The following is a 26,629-nucleotide window of genomic DNA, read 5'->3' as shown; positions in this document are numbered from 1 at the left end:
AATTTAATTTTCTCATATAATCCTGCTAGTGTTTGACATGTATTTAATGACTGTTTTCCCATTAAAGTTGCAATGTTTTTTTTCTTCTGGATATTTAACACTGGATCCACTATAGTATCTGAAATGTATTCTGGTAAATATGTAATATATCATGGGAGGAAGGATATTCTCCATAGTACAAAGGGCCTTTCATTCTTGATTAATTTTTAACTCCCAATACATACAGATGGGCCAAAATTAAAACACTGGATCTTTGAGTGCTGCATATACAAGCATACACTTGAACTCAAAAGGGCTACTCAGTTTAAAGTGAAAGTTTGCATGTTTTCAGTATGAGGAGTGAAGGCTTCTCAGCTCAGGCTTTGATTTGTGTACTTTGTGTCCATTTTACATTGGAACGCAAATTTAAATTAAGCCCAACTTGTATTTGAAAGCTAAGGAAGACTACTTTTCTTTTATTTCTTCTTAGAACACATTACATTTTTTAAAAAAGATATGAATATCTAAAAATACATATTGAAGTGAATAAGTTAAAAATTAGCCATTCATTCATGAATTTATAAGTATGGCTTCTAAATGCCTTTCCAATGGCAGGCACAAATGCAGATCTCTTAGGAGTTATTTACGTCACAGCCAAGCCTATATCGCCCAGTAAACACATGCATCTATCTATTTTCACTATTTATGCCTAAATTATATTTCAATAGCAATACAATGACTCCAGGCAAATGCATTTTAGAGCAAATACTGCGCTTCCCAGATAGTTAATATTACTCAGCCTTAATATTACACTGCCTTGTTGTACTAATCATCATCACTTAGAAACATGCAACCCAGAGTGCTGCATTGCTCAAGTATACTAGAACTCTCTTTAGGTCTTGGACTGGCATATCCTCTAAAAGAAATTCATGTGCACACATACATGCATGCATATGTGTGTACGTGTACACACACACAGTTTTTTTTCATTTATAATTTATCTGATTATCCTTTGAAACAAACAAAAAAGGAAGTTAGTTCAGACTGATATATCAGGCTTTATGCCTATCAGAGTTTGTCATACATTTCTGGACCAAAAAAAAAACATTTTTTTAAAAAGCAATTATTGTTTTACAAAAATGAGCCACTTTTGACCAAAACTTCGTCTGGGAGTCTTTTCAAGTCCAGAATGAAGAGGAGTGAAACCAAAATAAGGGAGAGAGATCCAGGGGCAGATGCAAAATTTCCCAAAGAGGATGCAGCAACCTACGCTGCTCCCAGCCTCCTCTGATTCCACCAGTGCAGGCAGTCTGCCCTTGGGAGCCTCCAGATACTTTTCTAAATTTCTTCCTCTTCTCCTCTTCCTTGTGTCTCCAACTTGCCACTGTCGCTTTCTCTGCTGCCCCAGAGGCAGGGGAAGCACCAGATCTGTTGCTGCCCACCCCAGTTAGGCTGTGTGGGAAAGGGCTTAGCTGGGAACAGGGACAGCATCAGTGGGGATTGGTGGAGAGGTTCCCCTTCCCTTTGTCTGCTCCCAGGGAGACGAGGCAGGGAGGGGGGACTACTCCCTTGCCCACTGTGGCTGCAGCACTGCACCCTCTCTAGAATCATCATCCTAATGCACATAGGGAGATGTGTGAGATGGGCTGCCTTTTGTGAATGATACAGAACAGTGGCTTGAGTGGTTTAAGTCTAAACCTAGGTCTCTGACATCCTTTGAAAGCTACTACCTATTCTGGGGAAGGTCAGTTTCTCTGACAGCAAAGACCAGGTGGGGCAAGGTTATATAGCACTGTATGGCTATAGTATAATTTTTAAAAAGGGTAAGATTTTCATGGTATTGTGGATGTTATCAGAATGTTATTTAGTAATTATGACAATCAGATTATTTGACATGTAATGGTGTTCATGGATCAATATGCTATACTTATGGAGGCACCAATAATGACTACTGTTAAGACTAGATTGTGTTTTGCAGATGACTGGATTGTGTTTATGTATAAAGTATACAGAATATGTCCTCCCAAGTAACAGCACATTTTCTGAGTGTGCAGAATAAATATGCAAGTAATGTTCAAAGCTATTTCATAATTTATGAATTATGATGAATTAAAATAGGTTCTTTAAGAAAGCTGAACACTAGATATCAAGGTTTTTGTTTGCACTGAATGATTTTAGTGTTTGAATACTGTAGCCTCTTCACACTTCCTATGCCGCTGAAACTCATGCAAATCTTTTGCATGGAATATATTCAGGTTTTTTGGGGGTTTTTTTACAAGTAATAAATGTTATTCCTCATAATAAATTTTCTTCTCTAGCAGGGCATAACAATAAATATTATACTAAGTAGAATTCCACAAAGAACAACTCCCTTTTAAAATGAGTGTCTATTTTTCTCAGTGGAACTGAAGCCAGATGCTGGCCTTACTTATCCTGACCTTCTCAAAATGGCAGCCATCTACTTTTGGTTGAAATTGGGCTGAAGCCACAAGACAACAAAGCTGGCTAATGCCATTCAACAATCAATCTGTTTCTAAGGGTTTTCTACTCCTCTTGGTGATGACACATAGTATCTTCATCGTTTCTGAGCAGGCCTTGATGGATATGGCAGTCATAAGTGGCTTTTTAAAATTGAGGGTATCTTGTGGTCTCAGTCCTATTCAAAACAGCTAGCAGTGGCAGTCATTCTGAAACAGGACAATTCTTCACAAACATCTTTATGAGTATGTGCTTAACATACTAGCCCCTGGGAATGGATAAACAGTCAGCTTTAGAAAGTGATTACAAAATTATTTTAAAACTACCTAATGCATACCACTTGTTTATTAAGGACAGCAAGAAGAAAACCTGTCTGCTTTGACAAAAAGGGGAAGGCAAGTTTCATAGGACACCCCAAATCTATAGTTGTTCATTATGGGAGAATGCTGTCTCCATACACGCAAATATTTACCAAGGTTGGCCTGACTGTTATCATATTTAGTCTCTATCAAGAGCTCATGATAAACTACAAAAGGATATAAAGGAACATATATAGGAAAGTAACATGATATCCAGTACACGATGCATTGTTTTACTAATCTGACCAGATCAAGAAATTTTCTTTGCTTATAGTCAGCTCCGGTGATAAAGCACTTCTTAATAGAAAATGGCTGATTACATATCAAAGAGAATAGTATTAGTGTACCTATAAGATGGGGAGGAAATAAAACCCTAGGAATGTTTACTTGGAACAACATTCATATCAAAAAATGGCCTGGTGCATATCAAATAGAATACCATTAATCTACTTGTCAGAGAGATGCCAAGTGCTGGAAGAAAATAATCTACATAAACACATATGTATCCAGGAAAGATAATGGAGAATAGAAATGAGGAGATAATGATTAGGGACCTACCTAAATCGCAGCAAGATAAAGGGTTTTTCACAGCTTACACTCTGTGCAGAACCAATTTTGTGGTGGCCCCACCCCTCAGCACTGATTGGCAGAGGCCAAGGGGAAGGAGCAATGAGGGGAAAATTGCCAGTTGCCCTTTATATAGCCTTGCCCCTTGGTACTGATTGACAGAGACCCTGGCAAAGGGTAGGAGGGTGCAGCCACTATCTTGGCTGCTGTTCTTCATGCCACCCCACCAGACAGTGCCTTCTCCTTCCTGCAGTGAGGAGTGTTGGCTGTCACTGTGGAGTCAGCATTTTATTAAGGTTTTTATTGTTGTTGACTTTGTGGATTCTGTCAGTTTTGCAGTTTCCATGAAATCCGTGAAACCACTAATTAAGCAGGTCCCTAATAATGATAAATCAATGAAAGGGAAGCCCAAGTCTAGTGGAAAGGGAGAACTTAGTCAAGGAAGCTGGAAACAGAGGGAGCACCAGGAAGTTGCTCTTCCAGTTAGAAAGTAGCAGTAGATGTTCCCATCTCCAACCCGAAGAACTTTTTTTCCTTTCATTTTTCTGTCCTTATGCAATAAACCTGTTTTGGCTGTCTGGTGGTAAGAGTGATTTTAGTGTTGCTGGTAGCACCAGGGTTTCTGTTTTTAAGGGGATGGCAGACCTTTTTTGTTTTGTAAACTAAAGGAACCCTAAGGCTAAGTACAGACAGTAAAAAAGCCTGAGGCTGAATTGATTCAGTCTTTGCAGGTTAATCTAAGCTGCAAAGATTGAACCAATAAGCAAATGAACAGATATTAAATTTTGATTCAGAAATGCAGCCACATGCCTGCATAGCTGCAGTAGCTCAGGCCAGAAGCTGTGGGGGGACAAGAGCATGGCTCTTTGGCACATAGCCAGCTTGGGCTGTGTGTTCACTTTCTCTTTCTGCTGCCCCAAAGGTCTTCTGGATTTTCAGTCCAGAATCACAGCAGCAGGGCTCTGCAGGGTTGGTCATCACTTCCTCTTACTGCTCCCAGGTGCCTCTGGGATTTGTAGTACACAGTCACAGCCAGCAGTAAATAAGAAGAGAAGGGCAGCTCCATACTTGGCAAAAGGGATGTTTTAACCCCGCTCCCTGGTCCTAGACCCCAGCAAAGTTTTGCTGGGGGAGGAGCAAGGGGGGTAAGGACCATGAGCCAGCCAGTGAGACCAGGGAGCCAGCCCTCACTGCTCCAGCTAGGGAGCAGAAGGGTGGGGTCAGACCTGCTCTCTGGAACAAACAGCACAGCCCAGCCCAGGGCTGCAAAATGCTGGGATGCTGGGGGACTTAGATTTAACTTGAACCAGGAAAGGGTTTGGGACAGAAGTTTCATAAACCGGTTTGACCTTAAACAGTTAAATCTGATACTATAGTCATCCAGGCTTATCTTAAACCAGTTTCAGCCATTTTGAAACTGGTTTATGTGCACTGAACATCTGTTCTGTTACAAGTTTAAACCAGTTTCTGATCACTTAAATTGGTTTATGTGTAGCTTCTGTCCCTAGCTTAAGAGTTTGTGGGGCTGTTCTGTAAAGTCCAGTTACGGCACCACAGACTGAGATTTGATAGCAGGAGAGGAGTCTCCCAGGAGCAAGATCTGGGTTAAGACTCAAAGATACACAGCAGAGAAGTGAGGGTAATTCTGGGCTCACCCCACAGGGTTAGTCACAAGAGGGATGAAAAATCTAATGTGTTTTTAAAAATCAATTTAATCTAATCTGTAGCTAGGAACACAGTTAATCATATTTGAATGGTTACATAACTACAATGAAGGGCAGAATTAAGTTTGTCTTAATTATATATTTCCATATTTTACCATGGTTGGATTTCCTTTAGGAGTAATTTTAACTGAATTTCCTGGGTTAATAATACTTATGCTGGGCATAATTAAACTTCCTTGTAAAGATTTCTCATTTAAATTACTGTTGTGTTCACTCAACCTTAATTCCATTTTAAAGTTTTTTCTATCTGAGAATTACATGATTTTTAAAATTTCATAATTCTTTAAAAGCCACCTAAAATAGTCTCCTTTTAAAACTTGTCTCACGACTTCTGGGTACAATCATGCAGTGAAACAAGGTTAATTATGTTTTATGGTCACAAAAATGTTGATGTATAGAGGCATACTGATACCTTGACTTTTTCTAGGTGATCTTGAAGAGAGTCAATTAGCAAATCTCCTACTGGCTGCCAAGATCCCTTGAATACTTCAGCCTGGCGTAGCTTTAAGTCCAGTTCATCTATTGCCTCTTGAAGCTCCTGCAGTCTTTCAAGGGCCTCATCTATCTTCTTTTGCCAGTCTGCAGAACGCAGGTTCAACTTATCCCATTCAGTTTTGACCTCATCTGCCTGCTTTCGGAGAAGTCTGGTGACATTTTGAGCCCTTTCTTCAGGAGACAGCTCTAAATGTGAAGTTCAAAGACTGTTAGGGCTTATTCTATCTTATTAGAAAAATAACAGCTACCTGGGCAAGTCAAAACAACTTCTAAGCACAGCAAGAAAACAAGTAATTACCAAGGTACTTCTGCATATGCTTAACTTGAAGCATGTGCATATATGTCCTTGAAAGTTAAGCGCCCATTTAAACCTTTGTGGAAATCAGGGACACATAAAAAAGCCATATTCGCTCAAATCTAAGACAAATATTTTTGCTCTAAATAAGCAAGGAGAAAAGAGCCCCTAATCTTAAATTCACATACAAGGTGGACTGGGTAGGGGGTGCCTGTTGTGGCTCTAGCTCTAGCCCTAAGCTTGGGTTGGGGCCAGAATCAGACCCATAACAGTCTCTTGCTTCCCACTCCATTTCCCCATTGCACCCCCTGCATCTTCCTCCCTCTGTCAGATGTAGCTGAGCTCCAGCTCAGGCTGGATTCCTTCTCAGGCAAGGAGCACATGGAAACTTTGTTCCCTGCCTGGCCAAAGAGCAGCACCACAACTGTTACATGACCTGCCTGGCCAATCAGCAGCACCGACACTGGGTGGGAGGGAGGGACAGATGCTGTGCAAAGCTGGGGGAGGGTGGTACCAGTGGCAAGGGGCAGGAAAGCTGCAGTGGAAGTGAGGGGGAGGGCAGAAGGCAAGGGGGCCATCTGACCCCTGCAGTTACTATTTTCTCTTTTGTAGCAGTGAGAGGGGGAAGAAGGCAAGACAAGCCTCTGATAATTAGATTCTATACGTGGGAAATAATAACAAATTTAGAAATTTTCCATATACAGAATCTAATTATTGGAGGGATCATCTTAAATTCAGAGTTGGCTTAGCGTTGAATGTTAACTGCAGTTCTTTATGCTGATGCACAATATAGTTTTCTGTTAGAACAATTCCAGACCATTTAAGATAATTTTTTAGCCAAATCTATTTGGGGAAATGACCAGGTCAACCTGTAGTTTTCTTTGGTTAGTTTTTCAAACTGTGGAGGATAGAATTTCATATCTCCCAGAGGTTAAGTGCTTGCATATTTTGAATCACATGTTAGTCTACAAGTTATGCATAGAGACACAAGGTCTCAAGCCCTTTTCAGCCTCTATTTACAAATATGCACTTTTACTTATATAGTCATCAGAAGGCTCACTAAATATTTGTTTCACATATACTTTGTTTTGTTAAAATCCAGCTTGGAGTATATACAGATAGTGGCAATAAGGATTTATGTATCTCTCTGCTATCACTGATCCTTCCATCAGTATGTTATTCTAGCTCTACATTCAGTTACCTCTAGGCTCCTGATAGAGCTTCTCCAACCCCTCCAAAGGCTGTTCTGTTAGGAATATTCGCACAGTCTCAAGCGCACTCATGATAACAGGTTCTTTAGCTTTCAACTCCCTTTTGAAGGTCTGTGAAATGAAACAAAAATGTTGTAAATAGGGTATGTAGCAGTATTAAACGCTAGTTCTTGCTTTTGTCAACTTCAGTACATCATGTCCAACATCAATTTCAACCTGGATTACTACAAATAGATGTGAATGAAATGAAAAGGAAGATCATTTCTAGCATTTGATTAACTAGAAACCACATCTGAGTGCAGAGAGCCAATGAACAGACAGCATGTTGCAAAACGGAAGGGTGAACTGATTAAATTGTTCATGGCAAGAAGGAATCCCTTCTGTGACTAATGTCAAAGTAAAACTTTGAAACCTCGCTGGAAGGGACAAGCCTTCAGCTGGCTCTGCAATGAGCAGTAGTTGCACAGCTAATGCCTCCTGAGAGGCAAAAGATTACTCAAAAAGTATTGGGAAGTCCAACGCGTCTCATAGCTATTACTATATTAGTGCTGCTGCTAACTGCTATGTTAGAAAAAAACCCAGTCCTGATACTGCTATGCTTAACAGTTAGTAGCAAACAGCTATTCATTCTGAGGTACACTTGGTGCAATAACATTAACTACAACATATTCCTTTGGTGGGGATGTAAATGGAGCATCTATGCAGTACACTGGGCAATCTCTTACTTTTAGTTTCTCTTCCAAATGCGTTTAAAGAACAGGTTCAACTTTTTAATTAAGGTTTAGGATATAGACTAGCCTCCACCTACTGCAGAACTTCTCACAGAGCTTTGGAAAACTTACATGAAGATCAAAGGCAGAAAGTGGTCCTGATGTGGAACCAAATCCTAGTAATTTTTATCGTTTTTATTCTTTGTTAAGAGCTTGACCTTTGTGTTCATCTTTGCTCCCTAAGAAAATCTCTTTCTGAACTGCTTCTATTACTGCCCTTTGCTTTCTTCCTTTTTCCATACTCTTTCTGTTTTCTCCTCTCTTTCTTTTAGGGTAGAAATTAGGGCAGAACAATCCCATACAATCCCGTACAGGCTGGGGGCTGACTGGCTGGGCAGCAGCTCTGCAGAAAAGGACCTGGGGGCTTACAGTGGTAAATAAGCTGAATATTAGCCAACAGTGTGCCCTTGTTGCCACAAGGCTAATGGCATACTGGGCTGCATTGGTAGGTGTGTTGCCAGCAGGGCAAGGGAAGTGATTATTCCCCTCTATTCAGCACTGGTGAGGCCACATCTGGAGTACTGTGTCCAGTTTTGGGCCCCCCTGCTACAGAAAGGATGTGCACAAATTGAAGAGAGTCCAGAGGAGGGCAACAAAAATGGCGAGGGGGCTGGGTCACATGACTTATGAGGACAGGCTGAGGGAACTGGGCTTATTTAGACTGGAGAAGAGAAGACTGAGGGGGGATTTGATAGTAGCCTTCAACTACCTGCAGGGAGGTTCCAAAGAGGATGGAGCTAAACTGTACCCAGTGGTGACAGAACAAGGAGCAACAGACTCAAGTTGCATCAAGAGAAGTTTAGCTTAGACATTAGGAAGAATTTTCTCACCAGGAGGGTAGTAAAATGCAAACGGGTTACCCAGAGAGGTTGTGAAATCTCCATCTTTGGAGGCTTTTAAGGCCTGGCTAGATAAAACCCTGGCTGGGATGAACCTGCTTTGAGCAGGGGGTTGGACTAGATGACCTCCTCAGGTCCCTTCCAATCCTCATTTTCTATGATTCTTTCCTGCCTTTGCTTCTCTCTGTATTTTCCTCCCTCCTATTCCTACTTCAATCTTGTTTCCCTTCATTTTGTTAAAAGAGCAGCAGTGAGATAGCCAATGCTGACATTTATAGAGGCAGCATTAGGCTACAGTGTTAACACACAAATGAGATTAGTAAGTACAAATATCTCAGAGCTGTTGTTTAGCATTGGAGCCAACACTGCCTCAGCCTCAGTTTTCTTTGCAACTATGAAAAATCATTTTTTATAGGCAGAAGGCAGGGCAGAGGCTCACTAAACATCTCTCTCTTTTCTTAAAGGAGCTTTTAATTTGTTGGAATCTGAATCTAACAGAAAGACCACGTAAATACTATGACTAGCGTATGGACTGCCTATCTGATAGTAAATTCTAGTCTGTTAATGGAGTGTGGGTTGTACTGTATACCTGAACATACTTTACTCCTGGTTTATTTCAGAGTCTTAACTCCTTTGATTACAAGCCAGAATTTAATTTATACACTTTTGAGGCAGCACAGTAGTATTGTAAAACAAGTGGAAAGTGCTAGTACAAGGTAATGCCCAAGATAACTGTTGCAAGGAGAACCATATATTAGGACTGGCAAAAGTATACATTTCATACGAATGTTTTTCACTTAGGTTATCAGGAAATACTTTTTCCAACACAAGGAATTACATGGGCCACTTACAAAATATATTCACTCAGAACCAGTCTTGGTAGTCTTGGTAATGTATTTAATCATTTTACTTACAGTAACTATTAATCATCTATTAATCAAAATGTGAGTTATCGTACAAACTCATAAAAGCTCATGCATTCAGGTTAAATTCACATACTGAAAACATATCTGATGTTAATATCATACATGGAGACCCCTATGAATACCTCACATTACTGTTAATGACAGTCAGAGCTGGAGTTTACAATGATGAAGTATGGATACTAAACATTCTTTACATATTTTTGTCAAAGAAGTTAAGTCCATATAAGCATGCATGAAACAAATGCTTAAGTATATAATGTACAAATGCTTATTTATGCACTCAGGAGAACTGGATGAGCACATAAGGTTTTTATTTTGAGTTCAATAAACTCATTTTAAGAAATGTCCCTTCTTGAAGCAAGTGGCATAGTCATTGAAGTTAAATTGTATCCAGGACACATATGGGAGTGGGGTCCTTTAGCGATAGGTTATTTTACTGATACAATTACCACAAGTTGTATCATTTAGCAGCTCTTGCTAGCTCTATCCCTGTGATTTATGCTTAAATCTCTAATGCTGACTCATATTTTGTTCCTACAGGTGAGAAAGAGATCGATATACTATTTTGTTTCATAATTTTTTTTATCTGTGAACTGTACCAGCACATTATTTCTTTGTTTGTCTTTTATTTGGGCTACTAATACCATATGTGAGTTTTAACTCTGACTCAGCTGGCGATCAGAACTATTGCTTTGCTATAGTGCAGTTAATTAAATACTCCCCTGCCAGTTACTGGATGAATAGCTCTGAGTCAAATGGGAAATTGCAGTGAGTTTGTGCTAACATTCAATATATACAGTTTATGGTTACTGTTGATTATTAGCACTGGGCTCAAAGTGAAGATGTCACTCAATGCATATTTGGGTAAAACTGCTGGAGTCAAAGGACATTTACTTAAGTGGGACCCAAGTAAGAAGTGAGACAAAAAGACTGATTTTGGCATTGTTTACATTTGTGCTTGGCTTTGGCTCAGTGGGCAAGGGAAGAGGAAGATATAAACTTGTCTCGTGTTCCAGAAACTGAGATAACTGCTACTGTGTTAAACTCTTGTGTGAACATCTCTCCTGCTCATATCAGTAGACCATTCTAACCCGCTAAAATGCAGTGGATGTGCAATCCAGGTATGCTGGGATACAGCCTGCCTTTAGAGCGAAGTACAGACAGTCAAAAAGCCTGAGTCTGAATCAATTCAATCTTTGCAGGTTAGTCTAAACTGTGTAGATTAAACCAATAAGCAAGTGAACAGACATTCACTTTTGATTCTGGAAATACAGACACATGCCTAGAAGCCAGGGAGTGCTAGAGCATACCACCCTGCGTGGCTGAAGCAGATGGCTTGGACCAAGGCTAGCCTTTCCACCTTGTAAGAGGAGTAGCAGGAGAGATGCAAAGCATCCTGGGATGCTGGGGGACTGTGAGTTAACTTGGGGCAGAATATGGGGCAGAAGTTCAATAAACTGGTTTAACCTAAATCAGATAAGCCTGATACTACATTCATCCACGGTCATCTCAAACTGGTTTCAGCCATTTTGAAGGTGGTATATATGCACTGAATTTCTGATGTGTTACATATCTAAACTGGTTTCTGATCACTTATATCAGTTTATGTATAACTTCTGTCCCTAGCCTAGAAGTTCTTTTGCAGTAGAGTATCATGGGTGTTAAATGCCATAGATAACTCTTAAGACTTCTAAACTGTGTCTACACATGTGAAGTAGACTCATTTGTTGTATAGTAAAGCATCAGCATCTATACATGTGACACTATTAGGCCTCAGTAAATTAAATGGCATCTCCATAAGATAGTATTGTCAGCAACAATACTATCTTATGGTGGTGTAATTAACTGTGATTAAATGCATATGTAGATGCTAGCCTTGTGCCCAGTCAGCCCAGCCAGCAAGGGTCCAGAATCCTGTCTGCAGCCTAGTCACTTGGCTCTGCATTTTCAGCACCCTTCAACACTAGCCAGCCCCTCTACCACCTGATGCTACCACCTGGAACCTGGGGCAGAGCAGGGCAGGAGTGGCCCCAGTGTAAACTGCTCTACCCTGGCTCAAATTGCTGCTGTTCTGGGCACATGTGCAGACATTGCCCCTGGGAGTAGTTTACTCTGGCTCTAACTGCTCCAGAGTTTATTGCTTAGAATTAACTGCACATGTAGATGCACGTTTATTTAGCCTGTTATTATTACTACAGATTATCCAATGGGTGCCACATACTTCTACATACATGCCAGGATTTTCCCTGCAATGTTTACTTTCTCAACATAACCAAAATGGGCAACAGGGAAATGTGTCTGCACCCCAAATGGAGAGGGCAGAAGACAGAATTGATTTAATGAAGAAACGGGAAACATGAACTACAACTTCTTATGAAGTGTGGGCAAAGGCATTTTTACCTGAACTCCTGGGATACCAAGTACCTTTCATCAGGTAGTTTTGCTTCCATAAGAACCTTGTAGTTGAAACTGTGCCTTGCTTGGTGGAGGTAGAAAGCAGAGGTGCGGGGGGAGGCAGAATACAGATTCTTGTTTCCTCTCCTGGCTCAATTCTTGTGGTTTTTTGGTAAAAGAACCACAGAGGCACTACCACTGGCATTAAAGTCACCCAGGGGATAGAGTCCTGTTAGCTTCTAATCCCCAGGCCAAAAATGCTGAGACAGCATGGGAACAGCTGTATGCTGCATTTGGTGAAAGGTATAATATGGATGCCTGGGTTTGTGCTCCTGGAGTCACTGTATATGCCTCATGTGCAATGGCTCTGGAGCTGGTGGTAGCATGCAGCCTCACAACATAAGCCAATGGTTCCTAACTTTGGTAGATTCAAGGCACCTCTTTGAAAATGCCAGCTCTAGGTTTCACTCATTTTTTGACTATGGAAAAAAAATGTGAACAATTCTGGTGCAAAGAACTCAAAAGACCATAACAGGTCAGAAGGTTTCTGATGCTAAGGATCCCTATTTGAAACCTTGAGGTTTATCTTTGTGAATCATGTGCACATATTTACACACTTGACAGTGTATAATACACTTATAAGTATCTTACAGCACCCCAGAATGCTGCAGCACCCTATTTGAGAATCACTGTCATAAACTGTGGCTTAAAGCTGTTGGGTATATTTTAAATTTAGTTATGAACAGAGATTTGTATGGATATCAGAAACAAAAAGGGAGCCTATTGTATAAATATCTTCTGCACTGTGTTTCACACAGGATGTTGAATTGTTGATACTGTAGTAAAAATTTGTAAGGGCTGGGGTTTGGTTCAATCCCAATATGAGATAGAAACAGCCCAACCCACAGTTATCTCTCACTAAATTAATTCTGCTCTGCCAACATCTGACAGGTTACTTAAATGATACATTTAGGCAATTAGATGAAAAAAAAGCACTCAATGGGTATGTCCAGACAAGCTCAGCTGTGCAGTATGTGGCACCACAAACACATACCACAGTCAGTTGTTCTTCACACCGCAAAGGCACGCTGCCCATGCGTGTGCTGCTCCATTTTTTTTCCATGATTTTTTTTGACCCCGGGGTATTCAGGGGTCCAAAAAAACAAAAAAAACAAATGTGTAAGAAAAAACGGCAGCAGCGCACCCATGGGCAGCATGTCTGGCTGAAACGTGGAGCCAGGCCACCCAGAGCTGTGTGCCAGCTGCCAGCCAGGCTCCTCATGGCAGGATCGCCCCAGGAGGCCTCCAGGACTCCAGGTAAGGCTGGCCCTAGGTCTCTTCTAATGCCTCTGGGATAACTTGCTGTGCATCAAAGCATGCGTGGCACAGGTGTTCCCTGGGGACAAGCAGATAGGACACAAAGTGTGCTGGAACTAACTGTACCCAGGGAACCAAAATGTTCATGCTCATCTGGATGCAGCCAACTAAGCAGAAGTGTGTGTATTATAGCACCAAATAAACCTTGATGTACTCACTTCAGAATACTGCACTTGACTGTAAATTCTTACTCCTGCTGGATATTTTGTGATTTTTTTTTTGGAACACATTCATCTGAATGTATTTGCTAACATTAAAAGCTCATAAATGGCAAGAAATGACATATTCTCTTCTTTTGGTAAAAACGAATTTATCAACCTCAAGCCCTAGCAAATGCATGCTAAGGGTAAGCAGACCATCATTGATATCAGAATTAGCTTAAATGAATGCCTAATTTACAACCAATGATTTCAGGCTAATTTTATTGAATTCTTGAACTTCTTCCACACTTTGTGGTGACTGCAGTGGAAATCGAACATGCATTATATATGACCTGACAAAAGAACAAGTAAACTACTTTATTTAAGCCATTCTATTTGTCATCAACACCAGAGCAGTAATGGCATTCTGTCCACCATTTTAATAATGCATATATTGATTAGTTCATCTCAAACTTCAACCAGCTCCTACTGGGAAGCTTCAGTGGTATCTTTAAATCTCTTCAGGTAGGGAAGCATAGATTTTTTTTTTTTAATTAAGAGATGAAAATGCAATGAAAAGACAGCGCTGTATTTTTTTCTTCTCTTTTCTTTCTTTTTTTTTTTTTGAAGACAGACAAGTATTCTGTTTTAATGGAATTTGAGAAGAAAGGCTGCAGTTAAATGTATTCAGGATCATTATAATTTTTCAGTATAAATGCAATTTTTTAAAATATGCCCTTCAAACTATACTTAGATTAATTTAGAAAAATAAAAAGATAAGGGATCACAGTCAAATACAAACCCTAGACATTCTATGCAGACAGCAAGTGTCCTTTACCATAATCACGACTGCCATACATTTTATGGGATTATTTCCCTCCTGCAAAATGTTAATTAATTTGTTATTCATCAATTGTTATTAACCATGACAATACAATCTCTGTCTAAAGTAAATAATATACAGCATGATTTGCCAATTGGGCTCATGAAAAATGGAAAAGAAAGTAGCCTGCTTACACCAGAATTAATTCCATGACAGGATCCGAAAAGCAAGAACACATAAGCATGTTTTCACCCTAATGAAGCCATCGCCTACAAGCACATGCAGTTATGCAAAAAGCAAAATGTCCAGGCAAAATATTTTTTTGAATTGCCAAGCACTTATGACCATTGTCTTAAAAGAAAAGGAAAATAAAAAAGAACCACACAAAGGAATCATATTTGTAGGATTACACAACTTTTCTGGAGGCCAAAATCCCACCAACAAAATGAAATATTTTTAAGAGGTTACAATAAATTGTGCTTGTACGTCCTGTTGGATTTAAACTCCTAAGTATCTTGTGCAGCCATAACATCCTGATTGTAATACAACAGGGTAGACTGGTTGCTGGGACCAGGAAACCTGTAGAGTGACACAAGGTCCATGCTGTTCAAGGGGAAAAAATACAGCAGAAGAATAATAGAAAACTGCAAACATAGGCCATCAGAGATCACTTGAAACTGATAGAGTTTTGTACTGATTCTGTTTCCCTCCCTCTCTGACCTTTGAAGGGTAGACAGGGTGACCTAATTTCAAGGATTATAATTTGTTCTTTCTTCCACAGGGAGCCAGAGTGCCTGTAACTAGATGCATCTCCCTTTAAACTACAAAACTGCTATTGCTTGAAAAAAGAAGCTTTTTCCAAGTGACTAAACTGGTCTGGCTTTGATATTAGGAAATATTTAGGTACTGTGATCAAGAGATATGTGTATATATCTATGTGGAGGAGGAGGGGATTCGAAAAGGAGGGAAGAGGGCCTATTTTATAAAGTCTCTTGGTAACTACTTATGATAAGTTATGTTTATCTGGCACCTTTCACCCTAAAGCAGATTTACAAACTTAAACTGATGTGGAAACCACACAAGGATCACTTAATCCATCACTGGAGTGTCACCACCTCTGGGTGGAATCTGATGCCTTCATAAACAGTGTCAGGGCACAATGATAATGCATAACATTTTAGGTTTTGCAAAGAATATCTTATCTCCCTGAAAAATGTACAGCTTTGCTCTAAGGGGGATGAGGATGTTCTCAAGTATGCGGGTACGGGTCAGGTGGCAGGTATATAGTGTTTAAATCTTTGCTTAAGAAATAATCTATTTCAACTAAGTGCCTTGCCAAATTCTATTCTATCTCAAACATTTTATTTTGGGAGAAAGATCTGAGTTAGAAGTAGAGTGATCATTGGGAATTATGTCGTCTATGTTGTTTAATTTTCCTGGATCCTTATAGTCAACTTCATGTTTCCCCCATTCACAGAAAACTTTTAAAGCTGCTTTCTGCTAGCTACTTCAGTCAAATGGCTCAAGCAGTTCCTCATCACCCTATAGCTGTCACCACTGGCAAGGGAAAAGAAAGGTCCCAGGCTGTTCCATGTAGCTGTGAATTTTTTGGCCTCATCATTTTCTGTGCTAACCCTCAAACAAGAAATATGTGAAAGGATTGTGCATCTTTTGTGTGAACCATCATCTCTTCTTCATCCTGGGGAAGGTCTTTGAAAAAATTATCAAGGGCCACATCTGTGAGAGCCCTGCAGGGGAAGTGATGTTGAGAGGTAACCAACACAGGTTTGTGCCAGGCCAATCCTGCCTGACTAACCTGATCTCTTTCTATGACCAGGTAACAAAAAGCTTAGATGTGAAGGAGGAAGTCGATGTCATCTTCTTGGACTTCCAGAAGGCCTTCGACACAGTGTCCCAACCAATTCTGGTGGGCAAGCTGAGGGACTGTGATATTGATGAATGCACAGTCACATGGGTGGCAAACTGGCTCTGGGGGCACACCCAGAGGGTGGTGGTGGACGGGTCGATGTCGACCTGGGAGGGTGTGGGCAGCGGAGTCCCCCAGGGCTTGGTCCTTGGGCCGGTGCTGTTCAACATCTTCATTAGTGACCTGGACAAGGGTGTGGAGAGCACCCTGTTCAAGTTCGCTGATGACACCAAGCTGTGGGGTAAAGTGAATACACCGGCAGGCAGGGACTGCATCCAGGTAGACCTGGATAGGTTAGAGAAGTGGACGGATCTGAACAAGATGTGGTTCAACAAGGACAAGTGCAGAGTGCTGCATCTGGGGAGAGGGAACCAGCATTATGGTTATAGGTTAGGGGCTGACCCTCTCGGCAGCACAGAGGCAGAGAGGGATCTTGGAGTCAGGATTGACTCCAGGATGAATCTGAGTCGCCAATGCAGCAAAGCAATAGGCAGAGCCAACCGCACCCTGTCATGCATCAACAGGGGCATCACTAACAGGTCCATACAGGTCTTGCTCCCGCTCTATGCAGTGCTGGTCAGGCCCAGCTGTGTCCAGTTCTGGACGCCGCACTTCAAGAAGGACGTGGAGAACCTGGAGAGGGTCCAGAGGAGGGCCACTCATATGGTTGGGGGCCTCTGTGGCCAGCCCTATGAAGAGAGGCTGAGGGACCTGAATCTCTTCAGTCTCTGCAAGAGGAGACTGAGAGGGGATCTTGTGGCTGCCTACAACCTTATCAGGGGCCAGCAGCAGGTACTCGGGGAAAGTCTGTTCACCAGGGCCCCCCTTGGAGTCACCAGGAACAATGGCCCCAAGCTGAGGGAAGATAAGTTTAGGTTAGATATTAGGAAGAGCTGCTTCACTGTAAGGGTGTCCAGAGCCTGGAATAGGCTTCCCAGAGAGGTGGTGTTCTCACCTTCCCTGGAGATCTTCAAGAGGAGACTGGATGGGCACCAGGCTGGGTCTTATGACCCCTGCTACCCCCAGTGCTCCTTCCTGCTCCTGGAAGGGGGTTGGACTCAATGATCTGTCTAGGTCCCTTCCAACTTATTGATTCTATGACCTGTCCTCTCCATGTGTGGCAGAAATTCACTCATTCTACTTTCCAGAAACTAACTGCAGTAACTGGATTTGCCACCTTAAAACACATCAAATGGGTATATATGGTACAAGGGAAATTGCTCTGGAGAACTGGAGAGGATCTGAGAGGTTATATATCCACCTTTCATTTTAGTGGTTCATAACCTATTAGGAATCATCACTGCTTCTCATTCCCAGAAGACTACCTTGAAATAGCTGTCATTATTGTTCGTTTGCATGAGAACATGACCTTTATTTTTCTAATACTGGTCTTATGACTTTTTTACCAACCAAATAGAGTAATATAATTTGTCCTTTAAAATATGACTGTCAGATGTAGGTACAGCCTATGTACTCAAGTGCTCTACAAGATTTTGTTTCACTTCAGGATAAAATTCAAGGTTTTCAGGATAACCTTTAAAACCCTAATATTGTCTGAGACTTTGTGATCTCCAAGATATTCTCCTTTAATGTTCATCATAACAACTGCTTTCACTGGCTGCAGCTTACCTATAATTTTCCACAGGGGCTGAACTCCTGGGCATAGGCAATAATACATTTTCATTGTATAGCTTGGAACTGGAATATATTGCAGTATCTCAATACAAAATGCATTTTTTCAAACTTTTTTTCCCCAATGCTTGCACTAAAGCTTTCAGGGATATTATATTAATAACAGGAACCTCAGTAGATGTATTGTTCACATACAGTTCATAGGCATTGTTCTGCATGCTTTTTTGTACCTTGGTTTGTTTAAAATAAGCCTCACCTTGCTGTTGGAAGTTGCTCCAGGAAGTCCTAAAACTATGGCTTCTGTTTGCAAGCAATTATTACCTCCTTCTGGTGTTTGTTTGACTCAGTGAAGGGTAGAAAGAGAAAAGGAGAAGAAATGGCATCCAGAGGGTCAGATATGTTTACAGGTGTTGGAAGGAGACACATTGGGATTTGCTGTAGTTGAGAATCTAAATCAGCTCCTTCCGAGAGCAGAAAGACCTGCTCCCTTCTTTTGATCAGTGCTGCCTTCACCACCCATGACTGCAACTGCTCAGTCACAAAGTGGGAGGTGAAGAGATGAATAGTCTAGGTTACATTTACCTAAACACTGACCTCACTGCTACCTTTTTACGTCAGCCATCACCCCAGAAGTGATGATGGGCCACAAAGAAGTCTTATTATTCAATTTCTATGTATAGTTCTTGTAAAGTGTTCAAAGCCAAGTCATTGGCTTGCATCTATAGCATGTGAGATTTCAAGGTGATTTCTCATACAGTACCACACAAACCTAGCTCTGTTTAGCTCAGATGAAATCAGGTACATTCTGTTCAGCATGGAAACACATACTGCTATGGGCACTATTAAAAAATGCTATGGTACTATTAGCTATCATACATGGTCAGAACTTGGATTTTACATTTTGATCAGAATAGACTGCAAAGATGGCAAATAAAAGTTGTGCATTTCAAACCATCTGCAGCTTCTTGTTCTGGAAAATGTCCACAATCTAATAAACCTAGGACTCTAGAACTCTTGGTTCAGAGATGATACCTTTTATTAAACCAACTAAGAAATAGCAAAAAAATATAGCTGTTTCTGTAAGCTTTCGGGCACACATGGCTTTTCTCAGGCTCAAGGAAAATTAAAGATGGTAGAAAGTCCACATAGGTAGAAAATAAATTTCATTTTTTGCACAGAGGGAGCTGAAGATGTAGGTCTGTCCCTCTGGGTCCATGAGAGTGTCTTTATGAGTTGCATCTATATCTACCACAAATGCGTTTAGTTGCTATTTGTATAAAAGCTAGGTAGTGAGGCTAACACTAAACAATGTGGGAACTTTACTTAACTCAGAAAAGTATTTTTAATGCATAACTTTTTTATACAACAAAATACGTCATATCTTGTGAATGAATATTTTGTGGACCTCTTTTTTCAGGTGGTATGGCAGGAATGATTAAGAGGTCATGACAGGTATTGGATTCAGTCTTGTTTATTTTAATGCAGGGTTAATGTGGGTAACTACAGAGCAAGTGTTCATACTACATCATGACAAAGAATGACCTTTATGAACAACAGGGTAACTCAATGACCATACCCATTCAGTCCTCAGTCTCTCTGCTGAGAGTGCTATGCATTTTGTAATTACAATTCTCATGACATTTTACGGTGTGTACGCTTACCCACCTCAGCTGAGAACAGCAAATGTTTTCACATATGTTACTGAGATACCATCATATAACAAAAAGTTTAATCCCTAGAGGTCTGTACTCATTTTGAATATATGACCTATATCTTAAGAGTAAAAAAATACTGTTCTTCCATTATCAGGCTTCTAAAACCATCTATCATCTTCTCCATCAAAATGTTACATTGATGAATTTTGTACCCACCATTAATAGCTGTTCAGCTCCACAAAACCCTATGATAGTTTTCGAAATGGGTATAAACAATCCTTTCTTCCAATATCACTGATTTTGTAAAGATCTATGTTGAAAATTGGATATTCCTTTCTATTATGGATGACAAAACAGGTGATCTTTTTGCCCACACAGAAATTTGACTGCCTATATTTATAGCAATTAAAAGAGTATGAGATGCCTACCAGCTATGAAGGCTTGTATACTAAACAAATCTGAATTTTTTCCCCCTTGTGCTATGAATGAGCATTAAGCTGAACAAGACAAGTTGGAGCTTAGAAACTACAGGTTCTCTGTTAGTACTGGTTTCTCACTGCCACCTTAGGAGAGGAGCAGGAACAAGGGAAAAGAGAGGCAATAGGCCTGGAGCTACTAGTGTGAATATTGTGAATTCAGAAAAAATATCCCAATTAGAACTAGTAATAATAGAGATTTAAACAGAACCTTAAGCAGGTAATTTCAAACTACACAGAGGGAGCTAGAGGCCTCTGAAAATTCTCTATTTTATTTCCAAATGTTTTCAGTGGCACTATACTCTTTTCAACAAAGCAGGTGTGAACTCTAAACCAAAATTAGATCTATAAAACAATACACAATACAGCCATGAAAAGAGCATTAAAAAATCCTACCCTGTGTGTATCATTCTGCTTCTGCACAGTGGGAAGATCCCCACCAATGGGTGCCTGCTGCTTTAACTCATCCTCCTTCAGCTGCAGCCATGCCAGAAGTTCTTGGAGAGAGAGATGTAGACGTTTCCACTGGTCAGAACTGGCTTCTAAATGGGACCTGAAAGCATGCATTGTTATATCAGGAGCAGTAAAAATATTCTTCTTTGTGTTAATAATAGAAATAAAAAGGCATAATCCAAACTCACTACAGCCTGCATTCCCACATGAAAGCTCTCTCTTTTGGGTTGGGTTTTTTTTTGGTGGATACTTTAATGATCATTAAAATTAGAGGGAAGGTCTAACCCCAAACCCATTAAAGTCAATAGCAATCTTTCCACTGACTTCATCTTGTGCTGAATCTGGTTCTGTTAGATTTAACTTGAGTCAAGCTCCTCAAGTCTGGCATTAAAAATACTTGGATGCTTATCTTGCTGGGATCCTAGCTGACTTTCTGCCCTTTGGGCGGGGGGCTGGACTCAATAATCTTCCGAAGTCCCTTCCAGCCCTAATGTCTATGAAAAATCTATGAAATCTATGATATTTCAATGCTAGTCAGTTTTTTCCTGAGCAATGCTGTGCTGTCTTGTAAGTGTTGCTAACTGTGCATAAATAGGGACGATTATAAGACGAGGCAACCTGAAACAGGTATTGCATTTTCATTCCAATAGTTGAATGAATATTGCAGAATCCACTGTGCCAGGTATTTTACCACATGACAGATCCATGCAGCAGCTATTCCTTAAATTAATAGAACTAGCAGACAGCTACTACATAAACACGATAGTGCTTTATCTTATAATAGATAAAGGGATAATTTAGGCTATAGAATATTTGCAGTATTTGAGGTATGAGAGAAATGAAACACATCACTGAAAAATGAAAAAGAGAAAACACAATATTTCAGTCAAAACATCAAAAGTTTTTCTATATCATTCGCTTAGTAGTGAACATAATATCAGACAATTACTTTCCATAGAGAGCTATAGTGTAGGAGCAAGATGGTAACTAATGTGTGTATTGAGTCAATATTTATTTTTATAGTGTACTTTAAATGTCTAAAATTTTGCCCTCCCACATACTTAAATGCACATAAAGCAACTGCCATTGCATTAGCTTGCTGTACACATGAAACACAGAAAGAGACACAAATAATGGGAAGATAATTCCTAGGAAGAATCAACTGGGGAGTATTAGGAAAATCAAGTGGAGATTTAAAAATCAGGCCCACTACTTGTCTTTTTCTATGCTGGTTCTAATCGCAGGTAAAACGGGCAGGAAGTAGAATGCAGTAGAGCTATGGGTTTCCTCTGCTGCCATCCTGCTTAGTTTGTTTGAGTTCTGAACACTACAAAAAAGGGTTGAGCGAGAGTGAAACTTGGTCTTCCACCATGAAATCAGAGCAGGGGTGGGCTGGACTGTCTCAGGAATGAGCCAAGAGAATTTTTAATGTTGATGGTCAGCAGGATAGGTGGGGGGGGGCGGGGAGCAGGGGGAAAGCAAGTAGCATGACAACATACCCTTACTTCCATTAGCAGGTGATGTAGGGGCTTCTGAAAAACTGATCCACAACCTTGCTTCAGATATGTAATATTGGATTGATGGTAACTGTACTGATAACAACACATGATGAAATGCATCATGTAGCCGAATTTGTTCACCGAGACTTTCTACTGAAATTTCAACAGAATCCTGTTCTTCCCAAGTCTAGTCTATGTAATGCTACTTAATGCTGAACTTCGATCCATGTACCGACCTTAAGCACCATTATTTAATATTAATTTAACATTTTTCAGAGCTCTCTACAAATTATACTGTCCACAGTTTTATGGAGGTTACCAGACATAATCACTTTTTTCCAAAAATTTCCAAATATAAATATTTTAAATGCATATTTAGAAGTCCACGTTCTTTTTAAAAAATTTAGCTGTTATTTTAGGGTCTAACAGAAGACACAAAGCAGATGACTAAAGTAAAGCAGATTTATATTACCGTGTTAAAAGCAAGTTAAACATACTTTGGGGTAAAGCTTGCTGATTTACGTAAATTTGATCACAATTGTCAAACAAGTGAAAAAATGGATAATATTGGAAATCAACTTCTTCCATTTCTTAATGCTTCCTAACATTGATCTTTCTCTCATATATGTTTTTAAACAAAATATTGGATATTTAGAAATTCAAGATGGAACGTGCCAATGCAGGGTGACTAATCTTGGGTTTCCAGCTCCACTTTTCTAAAACTTAAAAAAATAAGACTCATCTTTGAAATTTAATATAAATCAAAACAAGATATTGAAGGGAATGGTTAAAGCCCACACTACACTGTAGGACAAACTCTGTTCATGTTTCTGCTATGAGACCTCCCCTGAGCAAGCACTAGCAATTGTGGTGAATTTTTGATGGAAAGAAACACCTCCTGGGGCCTAGACTGAGAATACCCAACTCATTTTAATTCAGTTGTCAGTCATATCTGAATCGAGTGTTTTAAAAGCTAAAGCATTATCTTGTATGCCAACCTACATATTTTCTGAACCTTTTATTACAAGTAAAGTGTTAGAAAGCAAGCCTTTTGCTTTAAATCTTTAATCCAAAAGTGTAAAGCCACTGTGATAAACTCAGGTTTCTATTTTTGAGTTGATTAATGACAGCAGTAAGTGAACTCCAGAAGCGTGGATATAGAAAATCTCATACATTAAATTACCTATGTTTGGCCAACATGCTGTTTTTTTTCTCAAACTGCTTTTCATTTCAGTAAGTTCACACCTAAAGAGGCATCTAAAGAAAAGGAACTAAAAGTGATGCTTTGAAGGGTTATATAACTTCTCTTTTGCTCATCAGAAGAAAGGAGAAGAAAACCATCTTTTTTAATTTTGACTTCAACTACTAATATCTTTTCAGCCTCACATCTTTCATTTATTTTTAATGACTGATGTTATGAAGATGGCTTTTGTCATTACATGCACTGACCTCCCTCAGGGCTTGAGCTGCAAAAGCTAATCTTTCATACATGACTTTGAAAATGCTTCTACCTTTTGCTGCCCTCTGAACTACCACCAACACAGAGTAAGTAAGTAAAAGAAAAAGTGACAGAGAGCGCGCAATGGAGCTGGGGAGTCTACTGAAAAAGCATCGTTAGAAAGGGAAGATTCCTAGTCAGTTTCTTTGGGAAAGAAATTCTAAGCCCTTTGAGATTTGCACCTCTGCTTGATCTTTTTCTAACACTGGCATTTATTATATGCTTCCTTGCAAGGAGTTTGTTCTCCTAAGAAACCTTGTGATGCTTTTTACTCTTGGATTTAATTTTCAGTTCTGTTCCCCTCTATCTTGAGACAGAAGCCTTAAATAAAGTTTACTAATCTTAAATAAGGTTATTCTTAGTGTTGCACCAGGAAAAAAAAACCAGCTTCAACAAATAAAGCCTAATAATTGTATGTAGTTTAATCACTTTTCTTTTATGACACATTGATAAGTCCTACCCAGCTCTGTAAAAGTGCCTGTATTTAGAATTACTGTTTAAGCATGTTAATCTCTTTTTCTATATCACAACTGGAATTAAAAACCTCATCATCTTCCTCAAATCCTAATCCTTCACTATCATCTCCATACCAAGTACATTAATTATTCTTAGGAAGTAATTCAACAGTCAAAACAGCACGAATCACTCCAAAACTGAATGAAACAGAAATAAAATTAGACCCTGGTGTTGCTTGAAAAGTACTATGCTGTGCTGCAAATCAATTGCCAGCTTTTAATTTTGTGCAAGTCCTACCTAATGTTCAGAGATTTTTTCCTAAGCTCGCTCCATCTGAAGTTCATGTTATCCAAGCGTCTCTGCAACAAGGCTGCATCATCAGAGCCTTCCAACGATCTCAGGATTTTCTGTCCATTTTCATCCAGGTTGTGGAAGATATCAGTGTGAGCTTCAATCTCTGTCTGGAGGTCCTATAAGACAGAACAACATGCATATATTCTTTCAGAACCATGGAGACTGAAAAGCTATCCTTTCCCCAAGCATGAAACGTGCCACATGTAACACAGATTGTGATTAATTCTCTGAATAGTAGTGCATGTCTAAATAAAATATGCTGTACACACCCAGACACATTTCATCTTCGGATAAGGGAAGCTGCAATAAGCAGCGAGATTTTTCTTTACTAGGTCACATTAAAAATTCTAGCCTTTGACAGTCAGAAGTCACACAAGGTTGATGTATATTAACTGTGCTGATAAGCAAACCCCCTCAGAATCATAGCTATATCTGACCTTCACATGGTACGTCTTCCTGTGCAACATTTTGAGCTTGAACCGGGGACTGCAACACTGGTCCTGCTGCATGGCAATCCCAAGAAAACTAAGCTACTGCAACAGCAGAGCTTTAAAATGCCACAGTCACTTACATTCTGTTGACAGAATGCATTTCAGAGCACAGGCCTCAACAGTCAATTGTAATAAACGGCCACTTTGTAATATATCAAAACACTGGTTGGGGCTATGACTGTAGGAGGGACAGAATAGCAAGGACCTAGAATATGCAATTGGCCGCTCATGTTGAACAGCTAACTTGTCTTATCGTTTTGTAATTCCAGGCCAGATACATTTTAAATTCATTTTCCCCCTGATTTTTAGCAGGCGACTTCTGCCAAAAGAACATTCTTTAGAGAGCTGCTTGGTACCAGCATTCCTATCTGCCTACACACTGAATGGAGTCTTTGTCTATTAGCTGCCCGCTCTTAGGAGTTTTGTATGCTCCGGCTCCACAAAGTTATAGATTCATTCTGGAGCCTGTTTCCAGCATTTTACCCAGGAAAAAAAAATCATTTAAACATACACACACAAACACATGCATTGCACAAGGGTACAAACGTGGTTACTTTTAAAATAAGGAGAAAGGTGAGTGCACTGGCTTGTGAAGTAGAGCTCTGCATGTTCTTATGGGTGACTATGGGAATTTAGATTTCTGGCTATGGTTGCTTGCTTCCTGCAGTAGCAGTGTTGGGGCGGCAATGTGAAAGGAGTGGTAATTTATGGTGTTCAGCACTGGTGCCCAGAGCTAGCGGAGCATTGCAGATGAGCTCCAATGAAAAGTCTTTCCAATGTTCCTTAGCGGGAAGATTGGATCAAAGCAGAGGAAGAACCGTCTTGCCTGTATTATAAGACTACAGTGTTCCTAATTCAACCAGCTGCATTTTATACTTCAATGACACGAATATCCAGACTGAATCATTCTAAGAAGCCTTGTTGCCCCACTGGTGCAGATCTCCTGGTTACCTATCCTACCACTCTTTGAACAACCCCTGTAAGCGACATATTCTGAGAGATTTAAAAAGGCCACAGGTCCCATCTGTGTTAACACTGGTACTAAAGTTCTGGGTGAAACAATTGAGACTGTATTGGTGCTGCTCCTGTTGGTATCAGTAATCCCAACAGTGTTTAGAATACCTGTAAAAGATTTGGGGCATTTTTTTATATGCAGAAGTAGTGTTTTAAGAGCATTCTCCCTCTTTACATAGTCTGTTCCTCTCATGTCAAAGTAGTCTCAAAGAAAGCAACATCCTCTGCTGGAGAGACAAAGAAGCCATTTGGAGGAAAATAACAAGAAGAAAAGAGTTATGCTGTTACTGGCCTGGCAATAAGCATCTATTACTTATATAGGTTAGGAGCCTTAGAAAATGTGCACAGAATTCTCAATGCCAATATAAAGATAAGCTACTTTCTCTGCTTCAAATAACTTCCAGTTGGATTTAACAGATTCAGAGGTGATAGGGTCAAAAGGGGTCATTTGCAATTATGCAGTCTGACTCCCTGAATAAAACAAGCCAGAGGACTTCCCTGAGTAATTCCTGTTCAGATTAAAATACTTCTTACAAAACCCAGCCAATCTTGATTTTAAAAGGGCCAAGAATGGAGAATCTACCACAATGGTTACAGTGGTTAATTCCCCTCACTGTTTAAGCCTGCACATTGTTTTGAGCCTGATCATGTCTCAGTTCAACTTCCAGCCGCTTGATCTTGTTATACTCTTGTCTTTTCCTCATGCTGGTAGCTAAAATATTGTGATCAAGTCACCCTTTAACCTAAATGCAATGTAACTGAGGAGAGTGACAAACAATAGGAGACAAGAAAGGATA

At 40.0% G+C, this 26,629-nt stretch overlaps 1 protein-coding gene across 7 annotated transcripts in view; it reads right to left on the bottom strand.

Annotated features, from left to right (window-relative positions):
* The window catches only part of DMD (dystrophin), a 2,140,576-nt gene that overhangs the window by 279,596 nt on the left and 1,834,351 nt on the right, over positions 1 to 26,629 (bottom strand). For all 7 annotated transcript variants that reach the window (XM_090061814.1, XM_090061802.1, XM_090061811.1 and 4 more), the window contains 4 exons: positions 24,271 to 24,443; positions 20,464 to 20,620; positions 7,099 to 7,219; positions 5,520 to 5,788 (listed from right to left, as the gene is read on the bottom strand). In XM_090061814.1, coding sequence (XP_089917940.1) covers positions 5,520 to 5,788; positions 7,099 to 7,219; positions 20,464 to 20,620; positions 24,271 to 24,443 — 720 coding nt within the window. The remainder of the gene's footprint in view (positions 1 to 5,519; positions 5,789 to 7,098; positions 7,220 to 20,463; positions 20,621 to 24,270; positions 24,444 to 26,629) is intronic.

Source organism: Crocodylus siamensis, chromosome 1 (assembly GCF_052110815.1).
Source record: "Crocodylus siamensis isolate JL-2025a chromosome 1, ASM5211081v1, whole genome shotgun sequence".
Lineage (NCBI taxonomy): Eukaryota > Metazoa > Chordata > Crocodylia > Crocodylidae > Crocodylus > Crocodylus siamensis.
This window is presented reverse-complemented; position numbering and strand designations above follow the sequence as displayed.